This window comes from Phragmites australis, chromosome 21 (genome assembly GCF_958298935.1).
Source record: "Phragmites australis chromosome 21, lpPhrAust1.1, whole genome shotgun sequence".
NCBI lineage: Eukaryota > Viridiplantae > Streptophyta > Magnoliopsida > Poales > Poaceae > Phragmites > Phragmites australis.
Genome location: NC_084941.1, coordinates 4860840 through 4881798, shown reverse-complemented (window position 1 = coordinate 4881798; position 20959 = coordinate 4860840). Strand labels below are relative to the sequence as shown.

General features: G+C 46.4%; 3 protein-coding genes and 1 pseudogene across 4 annotated transcripts; all 4 read right to left on the bottom strand.

Moving 5' to 3' along the window:
• Positions 1 to 149: 149 nt before the first annotated feature.
• On the bottom strand, positions 150 to 4016 carry LOC133902991 (protein Rf1, mitochondrial-like). 2 transcript variants are annotated; one of them, XM_062344320.1, is made up of 2 exons: positions 692 to 4016; positions 150 to 590 (listed from the first exon to the last, which is right to left on the bottom strand). In XM_062344320.1, exon 1 carries the CDS (start codon positions 3756 to 3758, stop codon positions 1320 to 1322), a length of 2439 nt encoding a protein of 812 aa, XP_062200304.1. In that variant the 5' UTR covers positions 3759 to 4016; the 3' UTR covers positions 150 to 590; positions 692 to 1319. The 2 variants fall into 2 exon arrangements, with proteins under 2 accessions (XP_062200304.1, XP_062200303.1); XM_062344319.1 differs by having other exon boundaries at positions 150 to 836; positions 946 to 4016.
• Positions 4017 to 4294: 278 nt separating this feature from the next.
• On the bottom strand, positions 4295 to 9785 carry LOC133902990 (vacuolar-sorting protein BRO1-like). Its single transcript, XM_062344318.1, has 8 exons — positions 8990 to 9785; positions 7424 to 8374; positions 7185 to 7274; positions 7026 to 7094; positions 6464 to 6604; positions 6126 to 6174; positions 5100 to 5203; positions 4295 to 4992 (listed from the first exon to the last, which is right to left on the bottom strand). The coding sequence occupies exons 1-8, from the start codon at positions 9659 to 9661 to the stop codon at positions 4456 to 4458; spliced, it is 2613 nt and encodes an 870-aa protein (XP_062200302.1). The 5' UTR covers positions 9662 to 9785; the 3' UTR covers positions 4295 to 4455.
• Positions 9786 to 14103: 4318 nt separating this feature from the next.
• On the bottom strand, positions 14104 to 16497 carry LOC133904056 (uncharacterized; annotated as a pseudogene).
• Positions 16498 to 19038: 2541 nt separating this feature from the next.
• LOC133904055 (vacuolar-sorting protein BRO1-like) lies at positions 19039 to 20782 on the bottom strand. Its single transcript, XM_062345532.1, has 2 exons — positions 20111 to 20782; positions 19039 to 19539 (listed from the first exon to the last, which is right to left on the bottom strand). Exons 1-2 carry the CDS (start codon positions 20780 to 20782, stop codon positions 19039 to 19041), a joined length of 1173 nt encoding a protein of 390 aa, XP_062201516.1.
• Positions 20783 to 20959: the final 177 nt, after the last annotated feature.

The window sequence follows — 20959 nt, the reverse complement described above, 5'->3', positions numbered from 1 at the left end:
GACTAGCAGCAAGCACATACATTGACATATCTAACAAGACCCATAAGGTTTGTCTGCACTCTGTAGTACATTGCGAGGTCTGGAAATCAATATTCCTCACCATTTTGATTTTGCATTGTGCTGTACCAAAAATGTCCAGGAGGTGTTCAACATGCTGAGAACATGTAGCCATGTAGGTCAAATAATCACACAAAATGCATGCAGATCCAATCAGCATGGTTGGGTTTCTACATGTTCTCAGTGCACAATAGGTGCAGGCTCTTGCTGCAGTTTGCTTGGAGGCCAACTGAATATGAGAGATTACTATGCCCTACGTACTGCAGAATTGTTAAGGCAAACTGCACCTTGCATCGTTTCTTCGACGAGAAGATGACAGTATCCATCAGGCTGTAGCAGAGAGACAGAGAGAGAGAGAGAGAGAGAGAGAGAGAGAGAGATGAGGGCATTCCGTTTGGTGTGTGCGAAGGGCGAAGGCCATGCAACCGCGGCGCGAAACCGCATGCATTTGAAAGAAGCAGAACTCACAGGGGCATTTAACTTTTTGCCACCTCAGAAGGTAGTTCCGAGTGCAGAAGTATAGTCTTCTGCTGCTGATATAGCCGTGATTATACGTTTACAAACAAAATACAAACATCAGCATTCATATGTTCAATACAACTGGAACAAAATGCGGATGGAAAAGCAAACACACCTGCAAAGTCACATAAAAATTTAGGCCCTCATTGAAGTTCTTCTTAATTTCCCGGTATTTAGCAACAGCCGCAGCAATTTGCCTTCTCTCGCGAGCAGCTGAAAAACTTTGACAAATGCTCCCAGACCTAGATAAGCTCCCAGACCTACAGAAGTTATCAGACCAAACGGCAAATGCTGCATCTAATCAAAATGCAATGAATATTCTGCACAAGTATAGAATCTAATGAATATTCGAGTTAGCGAGGGACCTACAAGGCAAGAGATCACTGAAAATGTCATGCCTTAAGTCCTGACACCAATAATGTAGCAGACTAGCAGCAAGCACATACACTGACACAGTATCTAACTAGACCCATCTATAACGTTTGTCTGCACTCTGCAGTACATTGCAAGGTCTGGAAATCGATATCCCTCACCATTTTGCATTTTGCTTTGCTGTACCAAAAATGTCTAAAAGTAAGATAATGTTCAACAATGCAGATAATGTCCAGCCCAATTTTACGGCAACAAGTTTTGCACAAACAGACAATAAAGGGAAGAAACAGGTGCATTGTCGCAAGGATATTTACACTTTGCTTATAGAGAGCATGCTCATATCAGGCGCGAAACCATTGCTGGAAAATGATTCATCCATTGCTGCCTTTCATAGGAAAACGATATTTTTCAGGGAGCGACCTCACAAGTTCCTGACATTTTGCCTTGGGGGAAAGCGATATTAGCATTGAAACAGTGGAAGCTTCAAGTGAGAAGTCCTTTTCAACAATTCTGGAGAGGTAAGCCCCAGCTCTGCTTAGGTCACCCCTAAACAATAATCTCCTAACTGTAGCATTAAGCATACGTGAGTTTGGAGCACAGCCACTATTCTCCATGTCTAAAAACATCTTGTCTGACTCTTCCAGCAACCCTTCTTCTATGAGTTTTTCCATTATTATGTTGTAGGTCACCACGTCCGGTACTAAACCATTGTTTGAGATAGCATCAAACAAATTCATGGCATCGTCCTTTCTGCCAACATTGAACAATGCATCAATCATAATATTGAAAGTACTAATATGAAGTTGAAGATCCATAGAACATAGGCTCTGGAACATTCTAAGCGCATCAGCAACACAGTTATTTTTACAGAGTCCATGGAGAATTATGTTATAGGTAGTAATATACACGCAAGTTCCACTGTTAACCATCTCCAGATAGAGTTCCTTTGCAGCAACAGTTCTTCCAGTCTGAAATAATGCTTGCAGAAGTATGCTATACGTAATAGATCCTGGCTTAACACCCTTGCTCAACATTTCTCTGAAAAGAGCTAACCCATCCTCTGTCCTTCCGTTCTTACAGTAGCCATTAAGCAAAGTATTATAGGTAACATCGTCAGGTTTCAAGTCAATGGTGGCCATACCAGCAAGTAGCTTCGCCGCTTCATCCACCTTTCCTTCTAAGCAATATCCATCTATCAGTGTAGTATACGAAACAACATCGGGCTTTGCACCTACACATGTCATCAGGTCAAAGAAATTCTGGGCTTCCATAACCCTTCCTTCTTTGCATAGGCTGCCTATGACTGTGGTGAAGAATACATTGTCGGGATGGATGCCTCTATTAATCATTTCAAAAGTGAACTCTTCAGCCTTCTCCCATTTGCCACAGGTACACAGACCATGAATAAGGGTGGTAAACACAACGATATTAGGAGTCAATCCTTCATTAATCATCTGATCGAATTGCAACAGAGCATCATCCACTCTGCCTACCTTGCAAAGCCCGTCTATTACTGTGGCGTAGGTGACTACATTCGGGTTAATTCCTTGCTGCCGCATTGTTGTAAATATAAGCATTGCCTTATCAACCATTTGGCGTTTAGCATATGCACATATCAGTATGTTGAAGGCACCATGATCAAGGGCAATACCGTCACGTATCATCAAATTCAGGATATCATGCATATCAACAAAATCTCCTTTGGTTGCGTACCAGTGAAGCAGAACGCAACAGGTGGTAACATTAGGTTTTGGACCCCTCTGGACCATATAATAAAAAATCTTCCTTGCTTCTGTGCATCTTCCATTCTTGCAAAGATAGTCCATCAGCAAATTACAAGTAACAACATCTGGTCCATCACAATCTTTGGACATTTCTTCAAGAATTCTAACCGCCTCTTTCCACTGTCCTGAAGAGCAATACCCGTGGATCAGACTGTTATATGTGGTGCAGTTCGGCACAACACCTTTATCCAACATCTGTTGTAGGACCTCCTCAGCTCTATCCATTACTCGAGCCTTGCATAGGCCATCAATAACTGAGTTGTATGTCACAACATCGGGGGAAATACCATGATCCTGCATTTCATGAAATAGGCTACGAGCCTTTTCTGCCTCGCCCTCTTTAAACAAGCCATCAATGACGGTGTTGTACGAAACCACGTCTGACCGGCAGCTCCCTCTGTCAGCAGTCATCATGTGGAGCAGCTCGAGAGCCTCTTGACTCTTCTTCTCGTCGCAGAGCCCCTTGAGAAGAATGTTGTAAGAGAAGACGTCGGGTGTGCAGCCGAGCTCCCGCATTTGTCGGAGCACTATATCCATTGCATCGCTAGTCCTCTCCTCGGCACATAGGGCCCTGAGCAGGTGCGTGAAGGTGATGGCACCCATCCTCCATCCCGTCTTAATAATGCGGCCGACGGCGGCGAAGCCGAGGTCAAGGCGGCCCACGCGGCAGCAGCAGCCGATGACGATGCTGTAGGTGTATATGTCGGGGGCCACCTTGTTGGCGCCAGCTCGGGCCATGCGATTGAAGAGGGAGATGGCTAGCGCAGGGCCGCCGCGCACGGATGAGTCCGCCCGCGCACGAGCGACGGCAGTGAGGAGCTGGTTGATGGCGTAAACGGAGCCGGGCCTGGCTAGCGGGAGCAATTCGTCGAACAGGCGGAGCGCGTCCTCAGGGCCGAGGCTTCCCGAGCGGTAGCGCTCCCCAATGACCCGCTCCACCTCCGAGCAGGGCCGAAGGCCGATGCGCACCCGGCGCGACACGTCCGTCGCGGCCGCGGTGGCGGAGAGCCGACGGGGCACGGCCATTGGTGGGAGGGGAGCTACCAGCTCGCACAAGGGGAGAGGAGAGGAAACGATGGCCTCATGTGCGCGCGCCGCTTGATCGGTGGGAACAGCCCGTCGCGATCGAGATGGCCGGGGAAGGATGGCGGCTGCGATGGGGCAAAAGTTAAATGACGTTTTCAAGGATAAAGGAGCTCTCTAAATCAACCTCCTCCTCTAACCCTGCTGGCGTTCTTCATCGCCTGATCAACCTCTCTCGTTTTCAAGATGTGCACTTATAAACCTGATGAATTATGACATCGAATATTTTAAACTCCTGTACTAATTTCAAATAAACATTTTCTTCTCTTTGGGAGAACTTGATCTTAATTTAACAACATTTGATTTGGAGAGTTGAAATTTTGGGGAAATTGATAGATCGAGTGTCACTGAAGAAAATACCGATAGTTTGTCGCATTTGGTAGATGACGCTCAGGATCGTCTTGGGCTCTTTAGAGTTCACATCATGTTCACTCGACCAACCTTATAGCGTGGCGACTGCATGTGAACGTATCCGTGTATGCCACATCCAACACATTATTATACGCCTAAACATACAAGTTGCCGTCTAACCAACCTGGTATTACACCACCAAACTCGAATGCAAAACACCAGAGAATGACATGACCCAATGAAAATGGAGCAAACAAATAGTTGCAGCGACGGCAAGATGATCGATCACTCATTGAGGCCTGTAGTAGCTCTGGTGGGGAGGGTAAGGCCCCGGGGCATTGTACGGTGGATGAGGATATGGCCCCGGTTGCTGCGGCTGCGGTTGATGCGCATTGTAGTACGGCCCGCGCCATCCAGGATATGCTGGTTGTCCATAGTCATGACCGGGTGGTGGCTGCTGCGGCGGCTGCTGGTGGTACTGACCGGGGTGCGGTGCGCCATACGGAGGCTGTTGCGGTGGCGCGCCATAGGATGGGGGGTATGGCTGTGTGTATGCAGGTCTTGGCTCCGGTTGAGAGTATCCAGGCCTTGAGTCTCCCCCAGGTGTAGCAGCATAGGGGGGCTGAGCGTGAGGAGCACGCGGCGGTGGTGATGGACTGCTCTGATCAGGTGGTACAGAAGAGTTCCTCTGCATAGAGTTGTGGCTGGAGGATGAGAAGTTGAAACCCGCTAGCTTCCTCTGCACATCTTCGATCATTTCCCGGCATTGAATGTTTCGGGTCATTATAAAGTCACTACACTGCTGTTTTATTTTGCCTATTGCTTCCTGTACACAGGGATTATTAAAGAATCAGTAGCCCTTCCGAGAGGAGACATCAGCATCCACATGTTCAATACAACTGGAACAAAATGCGAATGGAAAAGCAAACACACCTGTAAAGTCACATAAAAATTTAGGCCCTCATTGATGTTCTTCTTAATTTCCCGGTATTTAGCAACAGCAGCAGCAATTTGCTTGTAACATCTCTCGCGAGCAGCTGAAAAAGGAGTTTCAGAAATCAGAATTGCAAATCACATTGTTTGGAAAGATCTAACTCCTACAGTCCAAACAAAAGAATGAAAGATAGGCATACTGCTACATAATAGCATCCTACTGTGGTATCATTTCCATATAATGATTATTAGAATTTAGAAATTAAGCAACGTTGTGGCACACACTACAAAGCAGCACCAGCAAAAGAACAAATGATTCTTCATATGGCATGTTAAATTTGTCAATAGGGGTGATTATTAAACAGAGGCAGTATCAATTGAAGCAACTTCAGAACATGACGCACAAAGGAAAAGACATGCATGCAAGCAACACATACCCTGCTACCTGAAGTATACAAGTAGCGAAAGGCAGAAGACCATATAAAAAAACTCGATCACCTAGGAGGAACTAGGTGGGGCATTGCCTATAAGAAGAAATAGGCACCCAAATTCAAGTTTGAGATGGACTCAAACCTAGGTGGTGGGGGCGTACACCCACACATCCCACCAACTAAGCTAGGCTCAGTTCCTGACCATATAGATAACTGGAGCAGATAAATTGCTGCAATTGGCGCAGAAATTCTGCGAATCAATAATTGTCCAACCTTGTCAATACAAGATATATCAGAACAAGTCTAAAGAGTCCCTGTAATTGTGGGACTCAAGAATGGGCATCGAGCCCACTACCAAAGTGCATGATATCTACCATCCAGAGGATGAACAAATGCAAAAGAAAAAAAATGTTACCAAAGTACACAGGTGGAGAGTGGTGAAAGGCAGCAGTACATCATATGGATAGCTAAAGCAGATAAGTAATCTAAAGAGCCTGTTGTAACTTTTGGACTGAAGGTATAAAGCAAGCTACAGAAGTCGCTATGTGCTGATATCTATCATAACTGTAAAATGAAAGAAACCCAAAATGGTTACCTTTGTAATCCTCTAGATTGAATACAGTAGCGAATTGCTCATTTTGTGCCTGTGCAAGGATCCAAGTGTTAAGACACAAGCAGAAAGAACATAGCAAAATATAGCACACTAGGCTCTTACAAATACTTCTCAATTGTCTTTCTTTGCTCGTATCTACTGAGTTAACTCACTTAATTGCGAAAAAATGATGCTACTATTCACTCAATTTCAATACACACATGTTTTTAGAGGGATATAATATATATGCTTTTTATCAGCAAGGATATTTACCCAAACTTCTAGCACAAAGAAAATACTAAAGCGAACTACACTAATATTTATCAGGAATGTTTGCTTACCTGTATTTGTAGCAATAATTGTTCCTGTGCCACAATGTTATCTGCAATTTCAGCACATATAGGATCATACTTTGCAATCTCCTTCTTAAAAAGATCATCATGTGATCCAACACCAGCCATCAACTTAGGCAGTATATCATCCTGGTAGAAATGAATATTCTCAGTGCACAAGATAGTATATGCCACATCACCAGTTATTTATCACTAATATCTTAGTAATGAAAGATAAATATTGAATTTCAGTTATTGCAAGGACTAACAAACTTGAAAAGCAAAGCATCAGGACCTCTACAAAATCGTGTCAAGTGGAAGTTGGAAGGGGCAACGCAAAGCAGAAAATTACTAACTACAGCAACAGTAGCACATAAAAAGGCACTCATAGAAGCTCATGATGAATTAGTATAAACACAGCACTCCCAGAACACTTCATATTTTACATAAGCACAATTTTTCCACTGAGAAGATAAACTGGCACCATTGCTTGTAAATCACTGCTATTGCCAGACTCAGTATTCTACGGGCACAACTATCAAGAAAAAATCACAAGAAGCAATAATTGTACCTTTCTCTTCATTTCTTTGAGCATGTCTTCAAGACCTGCCCTTTGTGCTCCTAGAGATTCCAGTTGCCTCTGTGTCCACATATCAAATTAGTTTTGCCAAATTTAAAACAAATGGTCATACTGCACGTTTTATCAGCTAAGAGAATTAATGTGCATTACCAAGCTTTGTTTCAGGGCTCCAACAATAGCATCTTCATTCCCATCCAAGGACATGATTGGCCTCGAAATGCTTGGAAGTGCAGACTCTATCTGCAACATATAACAGGAACGTGTAACTATCTAGAGATGAAATGGTGATAACAAAAAAGAGGGCCGCGGTTCATTGTGAAGCAAATGAAGAAAAGTAATCCTCTTAAATCTTAATAATACTTTTAGTTTCATGTAATGTTAACTCTCACCGGTCTTTTGTCAAGAATAGACATCAAGGGATAGTTCTCCTTCACACCTCGTTCGATCAGAGAATCACTATCAGAAGCTTTCTTAAGATTAGCAGCAAATAGATTCAATCGATCCTGAATATTTTTTGTTAGGGTGCTTGATTGAGGTCTAGTCCAACGACTCCCAAATTGCGTACGAAATTGAGCGTCTTCATTCGCCTCCTTCTGTAGAAGCTCTTCAGTCTGAACAAGTAGTTCCTGATTGACCCTCCTCAAATCCCTAAGCTGCTGCAACTCAGCTTCCAAGCCAGCAGGGCCACCGCTTATCTGCACAGCCTCTATGTCTTCCTTCAGATCAAAGGGTAAGGTGATATTACCTTCCAATGAAAGAATAGAATCTGGTAAGTCCATTTCCTTCAGCCTGACTCTAGTGATCTCACTAGCTTGCTGCAGTTTCTCCGCCTGGGTCCGGATAATATCGTCTACCATTTCAGTGTACTTAGAGAGTGCTTTCATGCTGCCATCGGGTACAAGTGATGAAAAAAGCCTTTCCTTGCTAGCATCTAAAGCTTCAGCCAGAGAAATAGGCTTTGCAAGGGGTGCTGCAGGGAGGGCTCCCAAGGAACCAGCAGCTGGAACCCGCATCAGGTAAACACGCTCATTCTCCTTCATAGCCCTCTCCAAGTTGGTTTTCATGTTACCCTCCAGCTTGTTGACAGAATCCAGAAGCTGGGCAGCAACTCCCCTTGCAGCCTTCTTGGCATCTGCCAAGGCGCCCATTCCAATCTTTAAGCGTGCAATTTCCTCAGCAATTTGTTCTTTCTCATGAAGATCCAACGAATACCTATAGCAAGCATCAGCGTAGAATTGAGCTGCCTTCAGCTGGACATGAGACACCCATGTCTTATCGAAGTGCTGACTAAGAGGAGGTGCGCAGAGAGGTGCATAAGCTTCCTCGTAGAATATGCCCACCTGAAAAGATACATATACATGTAATGACCAAGAGTAAGGCACATAGCACATTGACATCAACAAAGTTCCACAGAAGCGAAGAAATGTGATGGTATCATGATAAGAATGTGCTGAATTAATAGTAGCAAAATATCAACCATGCAAGTCATACCTAACTAAATCAAATCAATAGCAGGAACTAACCTCACTGCCATCAGGATACAGACATGAACTCCAGCAAATCAGTCATACTAAAATCTTTACTCGATGAATTACCATAATATTCCTATCGATTGTCTGCTAAGTCCTAAATATGTTTCAATCAAACAATTTAACCACCCCATGGGATGATTCCATAATTAGGTTTACCATGATGTTACGATAAAATGGACTTGCCTAGCTTAGGGTCAGCTTATCATAACTTAGTTATAATCATCTCGTAACTGGATAAATTCCCAATACTACAGCATATCAAATTCACTTATGGCTGGTAAACATATTTCACTGTTCAAACAACTTCAGAAACATTCCAAGCTCCACTCCAAATCAATCCAAAGTAAGATCTCTTAACGCGTTATCAGTATCACTGAGTTCAAAGCAACAAAACAACCTGAGCAATAGGCAGTAATCACGCACCTGCCGCGCCACCTTCGAGCACAGCGCGGGGGGCTTCCCTCCAGCTATGACCTTCTCGAAGAAGCACTCCTGCGCCTGCGCCAGCATGAGCTTCTCCAACATGCCTGCACACTCGGGCGTGACGTCCACGGTGGTGGCCCCCGCGGCGACGGCCTTGGCCGCGACCCCGCTCTCCTTGAGCCATGCGAACGTCCCCGCCGCGCTCTGGAACGCGCCGCACGCCGTCCTGATCCCGACGTCGGTGGAGCGGTCCCCGGAGAGCGCGATCTGGGAGTAGACGGCGCCAAGGTTGAAGAGCACGGCGGCCTTCTCGAGGTGGACGGAGGCCAGGGCGCACTTCTTGTTCCCCTTGAAGGCGTCGTGCCAGGTGAAGGTGAGGGAGTGGACGTGCGCGCGGTCGGGGGAGATGGGGAAGCGGGGCTCCACGAGCGCCAGCGCGCGCGCGTAGGCGAGGAGCGCGTCGCGGCGCTGCTCGAGGGAGGAGGCGTCGGGCAGGGAGGGCTGCTCGATCGCAGCGCGGAGGTCGCGCACCGCGCAGAGGTCGTCGTCGGCCGCTGCGGCCTCGCGCTCCGAGTAGGCGGAGGCGATGTAGAGGCGGAGCGGGCGGTAGAGGTCGGTGGCGGTCGTCTTCTTCTCGTGGATCGCGAGCATCACGTTGGACGCCGACGCCATGGGGGAAGGGCGCGGTGGGCGGAGGCGGGGAGGGGGATCGGGATGGGGCGGGTGCTTCAAGGTGAAGGAAAATTGGGGGGAGTTGTCGCGCTGGAGGTTTGGGTAGCAGAGGAAGCAAACTGGGGAGGAGCCGAGGAGGATGCTTCACCGCGTAGAGGACGCTGGGTGCTTTGTGATTCGTGCGAGCGGCTCGCCTGACCGGGTCTTTGGTCCCGGCCTGGGTCGGAACTCGGAACAGGATCGTTGTTGGGCTTTGACACCTGGGTCGGTCAACACATACGGTCGGTGAAATTGAAAATTACCGTGGCTCAAATAATCCTACGAGACCATAGTCTATTCATATAGTGTGATATGTAGTGAGAGTTATCATAAAATTTATGATAAAATTAGAGGAAATAATGTGTGATGACTAATGAAAGAAATAAATTATTATATATCACGCTATGAATTAAATTTAGACTGTAAATATATAAGATATAGGATTATTTTTTAGCAAAAAAAATCTACTTCGTGCCGTGTCATCTCGGTTCTATCATCGTAAGAACGCGTTTTTCCTTTCTCACTTAATCTCGTAGTTCATTCTACTTTTATGTGGCCCGGCAAGAACAGATCTGCAGAGGTGGATCAGTGCAAGGAGCCTGCTAGTGTGGTCACGGCCCACTACGCCAACTAATCCAGACTGTGTTTTCTTGAATTTTTTATTTTCGAAATTTACAAATATATATGCACCCGTTTTAAAATTTTAGATATATATATGTCAGTAACCTATTGCCTATTGGATGAGCGATATGGACGTCCTATCAGTCATCTAACTGGCAACAAGTCTACGTGATATCCGTCCATTACTATCAGTTTACTTTTAAAAGGCTAACCGACCGAACTCACCTTTTGCCACGTGGATATGTTACCCATCTAATGACTAGAGAAGTATAAATCTATAAATTTTTGAAAGGAAGCACATAATTGTAAATTCCAGAAATAAAAAATCGTGTTTTCTTGAACCGCAAATTTCACTATATAAAGTATCAGCCGTTTTCCTAAAAAAAAGTTTCAGCCGATTAATGGCTCTAATGTTCCACGAAACATGAGTCGTTTAAATTTGCTTTCACACTCGGATTACCACTGGGCCGTCATATACTGCAATCTTGCTGCTGCGTTTCAAAAGGAACTGCAGAATGGGAGCGAAATGAGGTATACTGTAGTAGTATGTTTTTGCTGGTTCTTGGGGAACAATCTGAGATTGTGCAACAGGAGGAAGAAGAGATCGGAAACGATACAAATGTTATGGAATGATGTGTATCTGGATAACACTTGAATGGAATGAAAATGACGCGGTAGTAGCATACTCGGTTCCTTGCATCCTAACTTACAGATGGGTGTGGAGCGATCTATAAATTCATTTTAGTTCAACTCAATTAACTAATTAGTTATTTTGGCTAAATTAAAATAACTAGCTAGTTAATTAAGCTGGACTAGTATAGAACCATAAATATGTATTTGATGCTCACGCCATCCCTAAACTAGAGTTTATATGTGTTGTCAAGTACACAATGAGGTTTTGTTTTTTTGGCGAAAGTTTAGCATGAGTTCATACAATCCCGAGTCTAAACTATTTGGTTCTCTCTCCAGAGATCACGATCAATCCTGAAATTTTATGTGCTGTTGAGTGCACGGTTCACAAATGCGTCGGTAACCGCCCAAAAATCATGGTTACCGACCTTCTCGGTCCGGTCCGGTTTCAGAAACCGAACGGTAACAGAAATTTAAATTCAAAAAATTCAAAAAAAAATCAAAAAAATCTTTAAAAAAACTAGACACAATTCTAAGACCTTCTGTGAAAAAAAATTTCAAAAATAATGTCGTTTGCATCATATTCTATAGGGAGAAAGTTTAAAAAAAATTGAAACGTGCAGCTCAGTTATTAACTCACGTTAAGGAAAAGTGTAACATGCAAACACATATTTTTCTTTTGTAAAACGTATTTTAAGAGAATATTTAAAATTGATTTCATTTTATTTAGAGTTTTATTAAATTCTCTATGATTTTTACAAAGTTCACAAGCATAAAGTGAATATGTTAAGAAACAGCACTGTAATTAACTTTTTCATGTCTACTATTATTTTTTCTACGTAAATCATAGTATAAATAAGCTAATGAAAGTGGTTTCACTAATTTTTGAGGTGTGATGGGTCAGTTATGAATTAATCTAGTCGCAATACATTTACACAATCATACATGATGCATGTTACAATAACTAATTCATGAGTTCATGTATTTTTAAAAGACATAGGATCATGTAAGAAGACTAACAAAATTAGTTTCATAATTTTTGGATTAGCAAAGAGTAAACTATGCATTTAACTTGGTTTAAAAAATACAATTTCTCACGGAAAATTTTGAACTTTTTTATGAGTATAAATACTTTTATCATGTAGATCATGTTACAAGGAAACCAACAAAAATTATTTCACTTGATTTGAAACTCAGATGAATTAGTTATTGATTTTACAAGGTTGAGCCCTTTTTGGTTTTTTATTGAATTGCGCTGAAATTCGATAAAACCGCTCGATAAATCGAGAAAACCGAACGGTTACCGACCCAAACCGCTCGGTAACCGACCAATTCAAAAATGCGAGAAAATCGCTCGATAACCAACTCAAACCGCTCAGTAACTGACCAAAACCGAGCGGTTACCGAACGGCTAAAATCGCGATTTTTTTTTTGCAAAATTCAAATTTTGCCAAATGAATTTTCTCCGGATTTTTTTTTTGAATTTTTGACCGGTAAGCACGGTTATCGCGCATTTTCGATTACTGCCGGAGCTCAGTAACCGAGCTCCGGTCGGTAACATAAACCCTGGTTTAGTGTTGATACATTTCAATTCCCCAGCTATATATTATTGTTTAGATTTTTTTTCTGTCACGATTTGGTTGTGAAATGGGGTGGTCGGTATTGTCTAGAATTTCTTTTTTTTTCTCCCTTCACATATTTAATTTGGCAAAACTTGCCATAGAACACTGAACTCTGTTGGGTTTGTCATTTCACATCGAACTAATTGTATTTAGCTGGACACTACAACATCGTGGCCGTTTGCCGCAGAAGCTACCAGCATTAAAATATGTTTTCAAGGAATCTGGAGAGAGGGAGAGATCATTCAAAATCCCCTGATTGCCCTTACTCTCATGAAATGGTGGTGACGAACTGTTGTGCTCGTGCGTGGGGTAAGAGAATGGAGGAGGAAGAAGATAAAAGGAAGAGAATTACATATGAGTCCATGTGGTAAGAAATGCATATAAGAAAATAAAAAAATCTGACAGTGGACCCAACTAGCTAAGGGGCAAAATAGACTTTCATATCATTTCTCTCTCCTCTCCTCGCTAGATATTATATTTATTAATGGCGGTATTATCCAGTGAAAAACAACCACGATTTTGCAATATCCATCAAGTAAATACGACAAGTTCAGTGTGAAATGGCAAATGCCAGTAAAATTCAATGTCCTGTGGCAAATTTCTCCATTTTAATTCTAAGTTGGTTGGGTCTGAAACTTTGTAGGATAATTCTCCGTTGTATTATCCATCACAATGATTTTTTCCAGATTTATTCCGCATGATTGATTGAGAAACAATGTGATATATACGAGGACATATGATGGTTAGTATTTTAAATCGGCATAGTTGCACACTTAAATATTTTTCACCCAACGCTCAGGCGAAGGTTGAGCCATCATCTGATGGCTCGCCTTCTTTTTTTTCCTCCTCCAGTCTTCTTCCCCATGTGTTGCGTGTCCCAACATCGACGCCGGTCCAACTCGTTGTTACCTCAGTCCCATCCTCCTCTTGTCATCCTCGGCGCCTCCCGCCGCTGGATCCGCTATTGCCACTTGTTGCCATGCTAACCTGGCTCAGCAGGGTAGTTGCTATGATATCCCCACTCTAACTGGTTGTCCTCTGTCGTCTATGGCTACCATTGCTAGGTGGATCTACCTCTCATGGCATCCCTCTAAGCCCAAAGATTGGAGGGAGCTCGTAGGAGCTTGAACCCTAACCATGAACCTCCAAACACTAAGCTTGTCAGGGATGAGCACAGATCTCATCAAAGATGTAGAAGATAGGTCAAATCTCACCAGAGTTAGAAAGGAAGATGAAAGAGAGGAAGAGAAAAAAATCAGGTTTGAAGGAGGTGAGAAACACCGGATTATAATATAGCAATGCCATTCAAATCTCGACCCGTGAGTCCAACGAACTTTAACCAATTAAATATAAATATGAGGTCAACATTACATATGATGTATATATGATTGAATTCGCTATCTAGTGTATTCGTAGTTGACCTAAACTCAAACTAAAAAAAGTCATACAGAAGATCTCAAGTATGTATCCTATACGAAATGACAACATACCGTCAAGGGGCTCAGTAGTAGTAATTGTAGTGTAACCGTCCTACGAAGAGGAACCGGGGCGCCTCGCCGCCGGTGTCGCAGATCGGACTCCAAGCCGTCCGAGGCGACATATCTTGGCGCGTCCCACCGCTCTGCGCGCGCCTCGAGCGCCTCCATCTCCTCCACGCACTCCTCCGCCGTACCGCCGGGGCCTCCGCACCGGCGACCTCGTCGAACAGCGCTTCCCACCCGTCATCCCACGGCCCGCTCGAGTCGCAGAGCTCCAGCGTGCCGTTCCGCCACTCGGTCCACGCACCCGCCGGCGGCAGGGCCGGCACTTGGCCCTGCTCAGCGGGCTGGGGCTCCCCGCATGGCGGTCCTGGACCACGGCGGGAACGAGTAGGTCCGGTCGCTGAGCACGCAGATTGGGAACCGGTGCTCCCGGGCCGGCACGCCGGCCACCCGGAGCTGCGCGCGGAAGGCGGACTCGGAGTTGAGGTCGCGGTAGCCTGCGGCGGCGAGGCGTTGGAGCGCGAAGAGATGGGGCAGTGCAGCGTCGGAGGCGACACGGCTGTCGGCGCCGAGGCGGTCGTTGAGGTCGCTTAAGCTGGAGCCCTCTGGCACGACGTATGCGGCGGGGTGGAAGGCGTCGGTGGGGTCGAGCGGGGCGGACCAGAAGCCGTTGACGTGCGTGCGGAGGGTTTTATTTATCTGGTAGCAGAAATTTATTGGGTAATTGATAAACGAGATTTTTAAATTTATCATGATTCTTTGGGTGACAGATAATTTCTTTTCAAAATTTAGAAAAAAAGTCTAATTTCTTTGTCGGCGATTTCTCAAAAATAATATAGAAAATAATAAAATTACGCTGATGGTCTCCAAACCATTTGACATCAAAAATTTTATATAATAATATAAAAAATAGATTACGGTTAGGCAGGGCCGTGGGTGATTTTTTTTTTCTAAATCAGGTGGCAGGAGGGAATTAAAAAATTAAAAAAATTGAAGATAAAGAAATTTACGGAGGATAAGTTTTTCCCAGGATGAAACGGAAATATCGAAAATCTCGTAACTGTATCTCTGATAATTTTTTTCCCAAGATCCAGGAGTAGGTGACGTTGTCTCGCGATTCACGCTCGCGAATCAGGTCCAGGCACCCATCTACCAACTGGAAGTACTGCAGCAAGGCCGAGAACGTCGGCGTCGAGCGGGGAGTGCAGGAATACGTCGGTGGCGCCCGCGGGGAGCGGCGCCAGGACGCGGCGTGCGATGAACGGGCTCGTGAGCTCGAACCGCCGGGCGCCCCCCACCGGGCACACCGCCACCCTCTGCGGCTGCTCCTCGTAACGCGGCGGTGGAGCAGCAGAAGAAGAAGAGGAGGAGGAGAGCAGTGGCGGATCCAAAGGGTGGCACGGGTGGGCCGTGAACCACCCTAAGGATTTAGCCGTATGCAACCTGTATATACGTAGCCGTGAGTGACCAGAGAGAGAGGAGCCGGTAGAGAGCTGCAGAGGTAGCCTAGCCTGCGCTGCGACCAAGTGTCTCTGCATGTACAAATGCGCCTGTCCCGACGGCGCCCCACGCGCGCGTTTGCATGCATGGATGGATGGATGCATGCATGGATCCCGCGGAAATCACACGATGCTGGATTTTTCTTTCTGTTCTTTTTGGCGCATGGCTCTGTGTGGCTTTTGCTACTTGCAACACGGTCATTCACGCAACCTGGTCGTCTGCGGCTCTGCGCGCTACGTTACGTTGTTTGTGCTCTTGTTGGTTTACTGCACTGCCTGCATCTGCATGCCGGTCATGGCTTGCCCGTCCTTCATGCAGCTATGCAAGCACATGTTTGTAGGCTTGTAGCCCAGGAAAGGAAAAATATTTGCTGAAAAAATTGCAATGAAAATTGCAGACTTGATTAAACTTTAGATAGTAGAGTGTAATGCTGAAAAAAAAGGCTCTTAAACTATCAAGATAATGGCAATGAAAATTGTACAAGTACTTAGTATACTATCAAGAGGGTTACGGCAGGAGTAGCGGCGGCCGGTGGGCGCATGCGCACCAGGCCCAGGCCACCAGACCGGGCGAGGTTCCATTTCATTAGATTTTAGCAATTATAATTTGTAGGAATGTAGGGAATGAAATAGAGAATTGAAATATTGAGTATCATTGTGTGTAGATTTGTATGATGCTTTTGATAAGTTCTATATTTGTATGTTGGCATGTTACATACGTGATGTTAAAAAAAATTATATCAAATTGGACCACCCTTAACTAAAATGCTGGATCCGCCACTGGAGGAGAGCGGTTGTCACGAAGCGCAAGTAGCAAGAGCGAGTCGAGGAGGCGGTGCGAGGAGGGGAAGGAAGAGGGGCAGCAGCACGAGCACCGCGGCCAGGCGGCGGCGCGAGGCGTGGAGGCTGAGGTCAGGCGCGTCGAGCCAGGTCGTGGGCTTCATGGCTGGCGGCGCGCGCACAATGTGCTTGCTACGCTAAGCAGGAGATCGAGGAGCAGATCTATTCATGGCGTACGTGGCTGCGGCGGCGGTGGCCAAGAGGAGAGGAGGCTACGAAGCGAAGCTCGGCAGGAGAGCGGAGGGGTGGTGAGGATAGGTGGTGCCGGGCGCCATCATCGACAGGTGGACGAAGCTGCATATTGCCGGGCTTTCGAGCAGTACTGCTACACGTACAACCCGTTTTGTGCACATCTCTTATGACCAAAGATGGAAGAGCTTTGGGGAAAATGGTAGAGAAAACATTATCGATGGAGGTGCCCAAATACTGAATCACCAATTTATCAAGTGTCATATCCTGAAATTCCTGTAAGTCGTTGACTCTGAGCAGGGCGACGCTAGAGTTTTCCAGGTTGGTGCACATGCACTAGGATAAAGAAAATTTGTGTTAGTAATTGGCTCGTTTCTATCATAATAAATTGTATGTTTTAGATCTATAGTAAAGTGGTGCACTACCTTCTGTTTCGGCGCTAGCTTCCCCCCTGCCTCTAAGATGGAGTTGAGTAGTCAGTTCATTGTATGGAAAGTTCGAACCGGCGACTTATCTGGAGGAGGGCAGACGTCGGTCAGGCAGCAACTAGCTTTAGGCACACAAAAGAATTATTAACTAATGCTAGGATGTTATTGTTGTAATATTTGCGATATAAGAGCATATATATACATATTCCAGAAGACATATAATATGAGTAGAAGGAACATAAAACAAATATATGAATATAGAAACAATGACTGTCAAAATGTAATAACAGAACATAAACAATATGTATCTGAATCTGAACTGAATGTCATGCTTTATTAAGGTGGCTCTCAGATCACTAATATCAGTTGGTCTCAAATCTTCAAAGATTTGTACCATAACTGATCTAATTAACATATCATCAATTAAATTAGAACATGAGATCACACCTAGATAGCATTCTTGATCTAGTGAGCTCTGAAAATGGCATACACTTGGGCAAAAGAACAGCACCTGTATAAACAGATGAATACACAACAGATGAACCAAAATATCTATCAACAGCACAACCCAAAGATGAATGGAACATCTCAGAGACAGAAACGTTCCCATGGCATGCTGCGGTTTAAAGCAGGTCATCAAATCTCATAGCACAAACATATCACAGCATAATGTTCCTGCCCAAGTATAGCGCTCCAGACAGTGACAGCAAAAGAATAATGCTAGATCCAAAAGACTGATAGTGATCTTGCCGAACAAGTTCAAAATCAGGTCACTGCCTAAACCAAACAGAGCATCAAGAATACATCTATTGTACTCAACATCCTAATTTAATCTCATTAAATTGGATCATCATAGAGCATGGTATAAGAGCATTCTATAGTTCAGATCAAAGAGGGAAACTCATAGAGAGAGTGATGCAAGTGAATCAGTCACAGAGGATAAGCACGGCGAGGAAGCCGCTGCCCCAGAAATCCAATTCGCTGTCGTTGACGCCGACGTGGAAGACGGAGGTACAAATCCTCACCGTATCGCTGATGGCGCGTGCGGGCGAGCCTAGACAATCGCAGCACCAAAAAGCTCCAAACAAAGAACTCCCTCACAGATTCCTTCCTGAATCATCAAATCACAGCCCAAGCCCCGCACGGATGGACTAGCAGATGATTCCTAGAACCACCTAAGAAACCAGTGAAGAAGAGCAGAAGTATATGGGGAAAACTCATCCTGAGCAGAGGAGGTCGACGCCCCCAAATAGCAGGTGCGACCAGGCGCCCTCCAGCCCCCGTTCCCGAAGGAAGCGGAGGCAGTTGCGCCGTCCGCCGCCAAAGCTCAGCAGCCGCCAGCCCCCTTCCATCACGCCCAGCTCTCCCAGGAATGCCCCGAGCACTAGAAGACCTAGGCATCTCCGATAGCCGGCTAGCTAAGGGGCTCGGCCCAAATAGAAGAGGAAGGCCCGACGGACAGAAACAAAAATGAGCCCATTAAAATTTTCAAGAAAATACAACAGTTATTACATGCATAATATGGTACTACTTGACAACGTGTCACGTGAGTAGGTATAAGCACTGGCAAATAGTTTTTTCCCCTTTCTGATCGTGTCAACGTGAGGGCAGACCGGTTCGAGGAAGAAGATCGACCTAGATGCGCTCTCTCCTCTCGAGAAAAGAAAATAAAAGATGAGTTCTCAAAATTCTTGTGCGACAAACTCAATTGTGGAGACGACACTAGTACCTAACATCTCATTAATACCGGTTTAAAAAATATTTTACTATCAATCTTTGAACTGATAATGATTAAGCACGGTGATTTTTTAACCTTTTTATAGTAGTGCAGCATTTTATAAGTAGTGGAGCAGTTCATCGCAAAACATTTATAAAACGAAATCGTCGCAGAAAATGAAAAAAACGAAGAAATCAATCACAAATCATGGCTGCACCGTTGAGCACATGATTGATTCGGACTCGATCAAGAACAAACACACAAGCAGCAAGGAAATAAAAATCTTTGACCAATCTCCATCACAGAGCGTCTCAATGGCGAATCGTCGGCGCCCCGCCGCTCGCCAAGGCCGCCTCGCCGTCCGCTTCCCGCAGGACCCTCTCCACCGCGGTGGGCCGCACCAGCGGCTCCGGCAGCCCCGGCAGGTCCGCGAGCGCGTCGGCGGCCGGCACGCGCTCGCAGTACACCTGGCAGTTGTCCGCCTCCACGGCGGCCAGCTCGGCGTCGACCTCCCTCCGGAGCCGCGCCGCGGCGTCCCTCACGGCCGCCGGCGCGGCGGACGACGACGACGACTTCTTCAGCGGCCCCTTGCCGGCGGCCTCCAGGACCGACACCGCGAGCCGCAGCCGCGCGACCGCCTCGCCGGCGACGCCGGGGCCCTGCTCGCGCAGCGCCCGCGCGCGCAGGAGGCACGCCTCGGCGTGGAAGTAGGCGGCCTTCGCCTGCGCGTGTGGCGCCCACGACCTGTCGATCGCCTGCTGCTGCTGGAGGCTGGCCAGCGCCACGGACACTTCCACGTAGTCGAGGCTCACCTGCGAAACGCGGCGGGCAGAGACCGTTAGGAATATTCTGGACGGTTCGATCTCGATCGGACGGTTGTTTCTGCGACATGCATGCTTCCTTTATGGGAAACAACGATTAATGAACTAGTCTACGCGTGCTATATTGGCAATTTGCAGAGCGTAGCTTGACAGGAAAAATGCTTATTCCATGCAGAAAAATAATTTTTTCTTTAAAAATCTTTTGGTCAAGACTTGACCAGGCTGCTCATATTGGAAGCTAACTTCACTTGCAATTAAAAATGGAGAATCTGAATTTCCGTGACATTGCAGTGATTTTTTGAAAGCTTATACGTTGTTTTTTTCTTTTTCGGGTGCAATAATTAGTTGAAGGCTTCACAAAGCGCAATATGATAGTGCAATGCAACATAGCAAGCGCAAAATAAACCCTGAGATTAACATGCTCTCATGTCCAATATAGTGCATTTTTCGCAAAAGAAAGGATTTAGTAAGACATGATTTTAATTTAACCAGTAGAACTAGTTTTTGCCTTGCATTATAATGGCGGCAAGTGATTTTAGTAGGCATGACCATGAGTGCGCACCTGCCGCGCGATCTTGGAGCACAGCGCCGGAGGCTTGCCTCCGGCGAAGGCGAGCTCGAAGTAGCACTCGAGCGCCTGCGCGAGCATCAGCCGCTCGAACGCCGCGAGGCACGCGTCAGTCATGTGGCACAGCCGGTCGCTCGGCAGAGCCGAGCGTGCCGCCGCCGCCCTCAACGCTCCGGCCGCGTCGCAGAGTGCGGTGCATGCGCGCCGTATACCGTCGGACCCGCGCCTGTCCTCCTCCGCCGCCGCGCGCGCCAGCTCCGCGGCCAGCGCGAACAGCGCCACCGCCCACTCCGTCGACAGCGACGTGTGCCCCTGGCCCTGGCCAGCCGCAGCTGCCGACGCCGACGCCTTGGCCTTCTTCTTCCCGCTCCCGGCGTCGCGCCACGCGAAGCGGAGCATTTGCTGCATGGACCCGCCCATCATCTGTGACGCGTAGATGATGCGGAGGTAGGCGCGGAGCGCGGCGGCGGTCTCCGCGGCGCTGGCCTTGGCGCACTCCGAGGCGAGCACGACGTGGCTGCGGGCGTGCATCAGGACGGCGAGGTCCACGTCCCTCTCCGCGGCCGAGGTGTCGCCCGTGAATCTTAGCGCCTTCTTGCCCGGGAAGGAAAGCATCGGCATCGGCATCGGCGCCGGCGCCTTGGCGCGTCGGAACAGCGAGTGCATGGCGGGAGTACGTTGCTCGGCTGCGTTTGCAACTCTGCGCTAGCTGATCGCGATGAAGAATTAATAAAGGAAAGGAGTTGGGTTAAGCCTGCGATTTGGATTCGAATTAAGACTCTTAAGCACGAGACGGAGGCGGATTAAGGAGAGCAAGCGAGTCCGGAAGCGAGGCGGGGGCCA

Coding starts and splice junctions, on each gene's coding strand:
- LOC133902991 (XM_062344320.1), bottom strand. CDS start 3,758: ATGGCCGTGCCCCGTCGGCTCTCCGCCACCGCGGCCGCGACGGACGTG.
- LOC133902990 (XM_062344318.1), bottom strand. CDS start 9,661: ATGGCGTCGGCGTCCAACGTGATGCTCGCGATCCACGAGAAGAAGACG. Junction 8,375..8,989: donor GCTCGAAGGTGGCGCGGCAG/GTGCGTGATTAC, acceptor GTATCTTTTCAG/GTGGGCATATTCTACGAGGA. Junction 6,175..6,463: donor AATTATTGCTACAAATACAG/GTAAGCAAACAT, acceptor ATCCTTGCACAG/GCACAAAATGAGCAATTCGC.
- LOC133904055 (XM_062345532.1), bottom strand. CDS start 20,782: ATGCACTCGCTGTTCCGACGCGCCAAGGCGCCGGCGCCGATGCCGATG. Junction 19,540..20,110: donor GCTCCAAGATCGCGCGGCAG/GTGCGCACTCAT, acceptor CGCGTTTCGCAG/GTGAGCCTCGACTACGTGGA.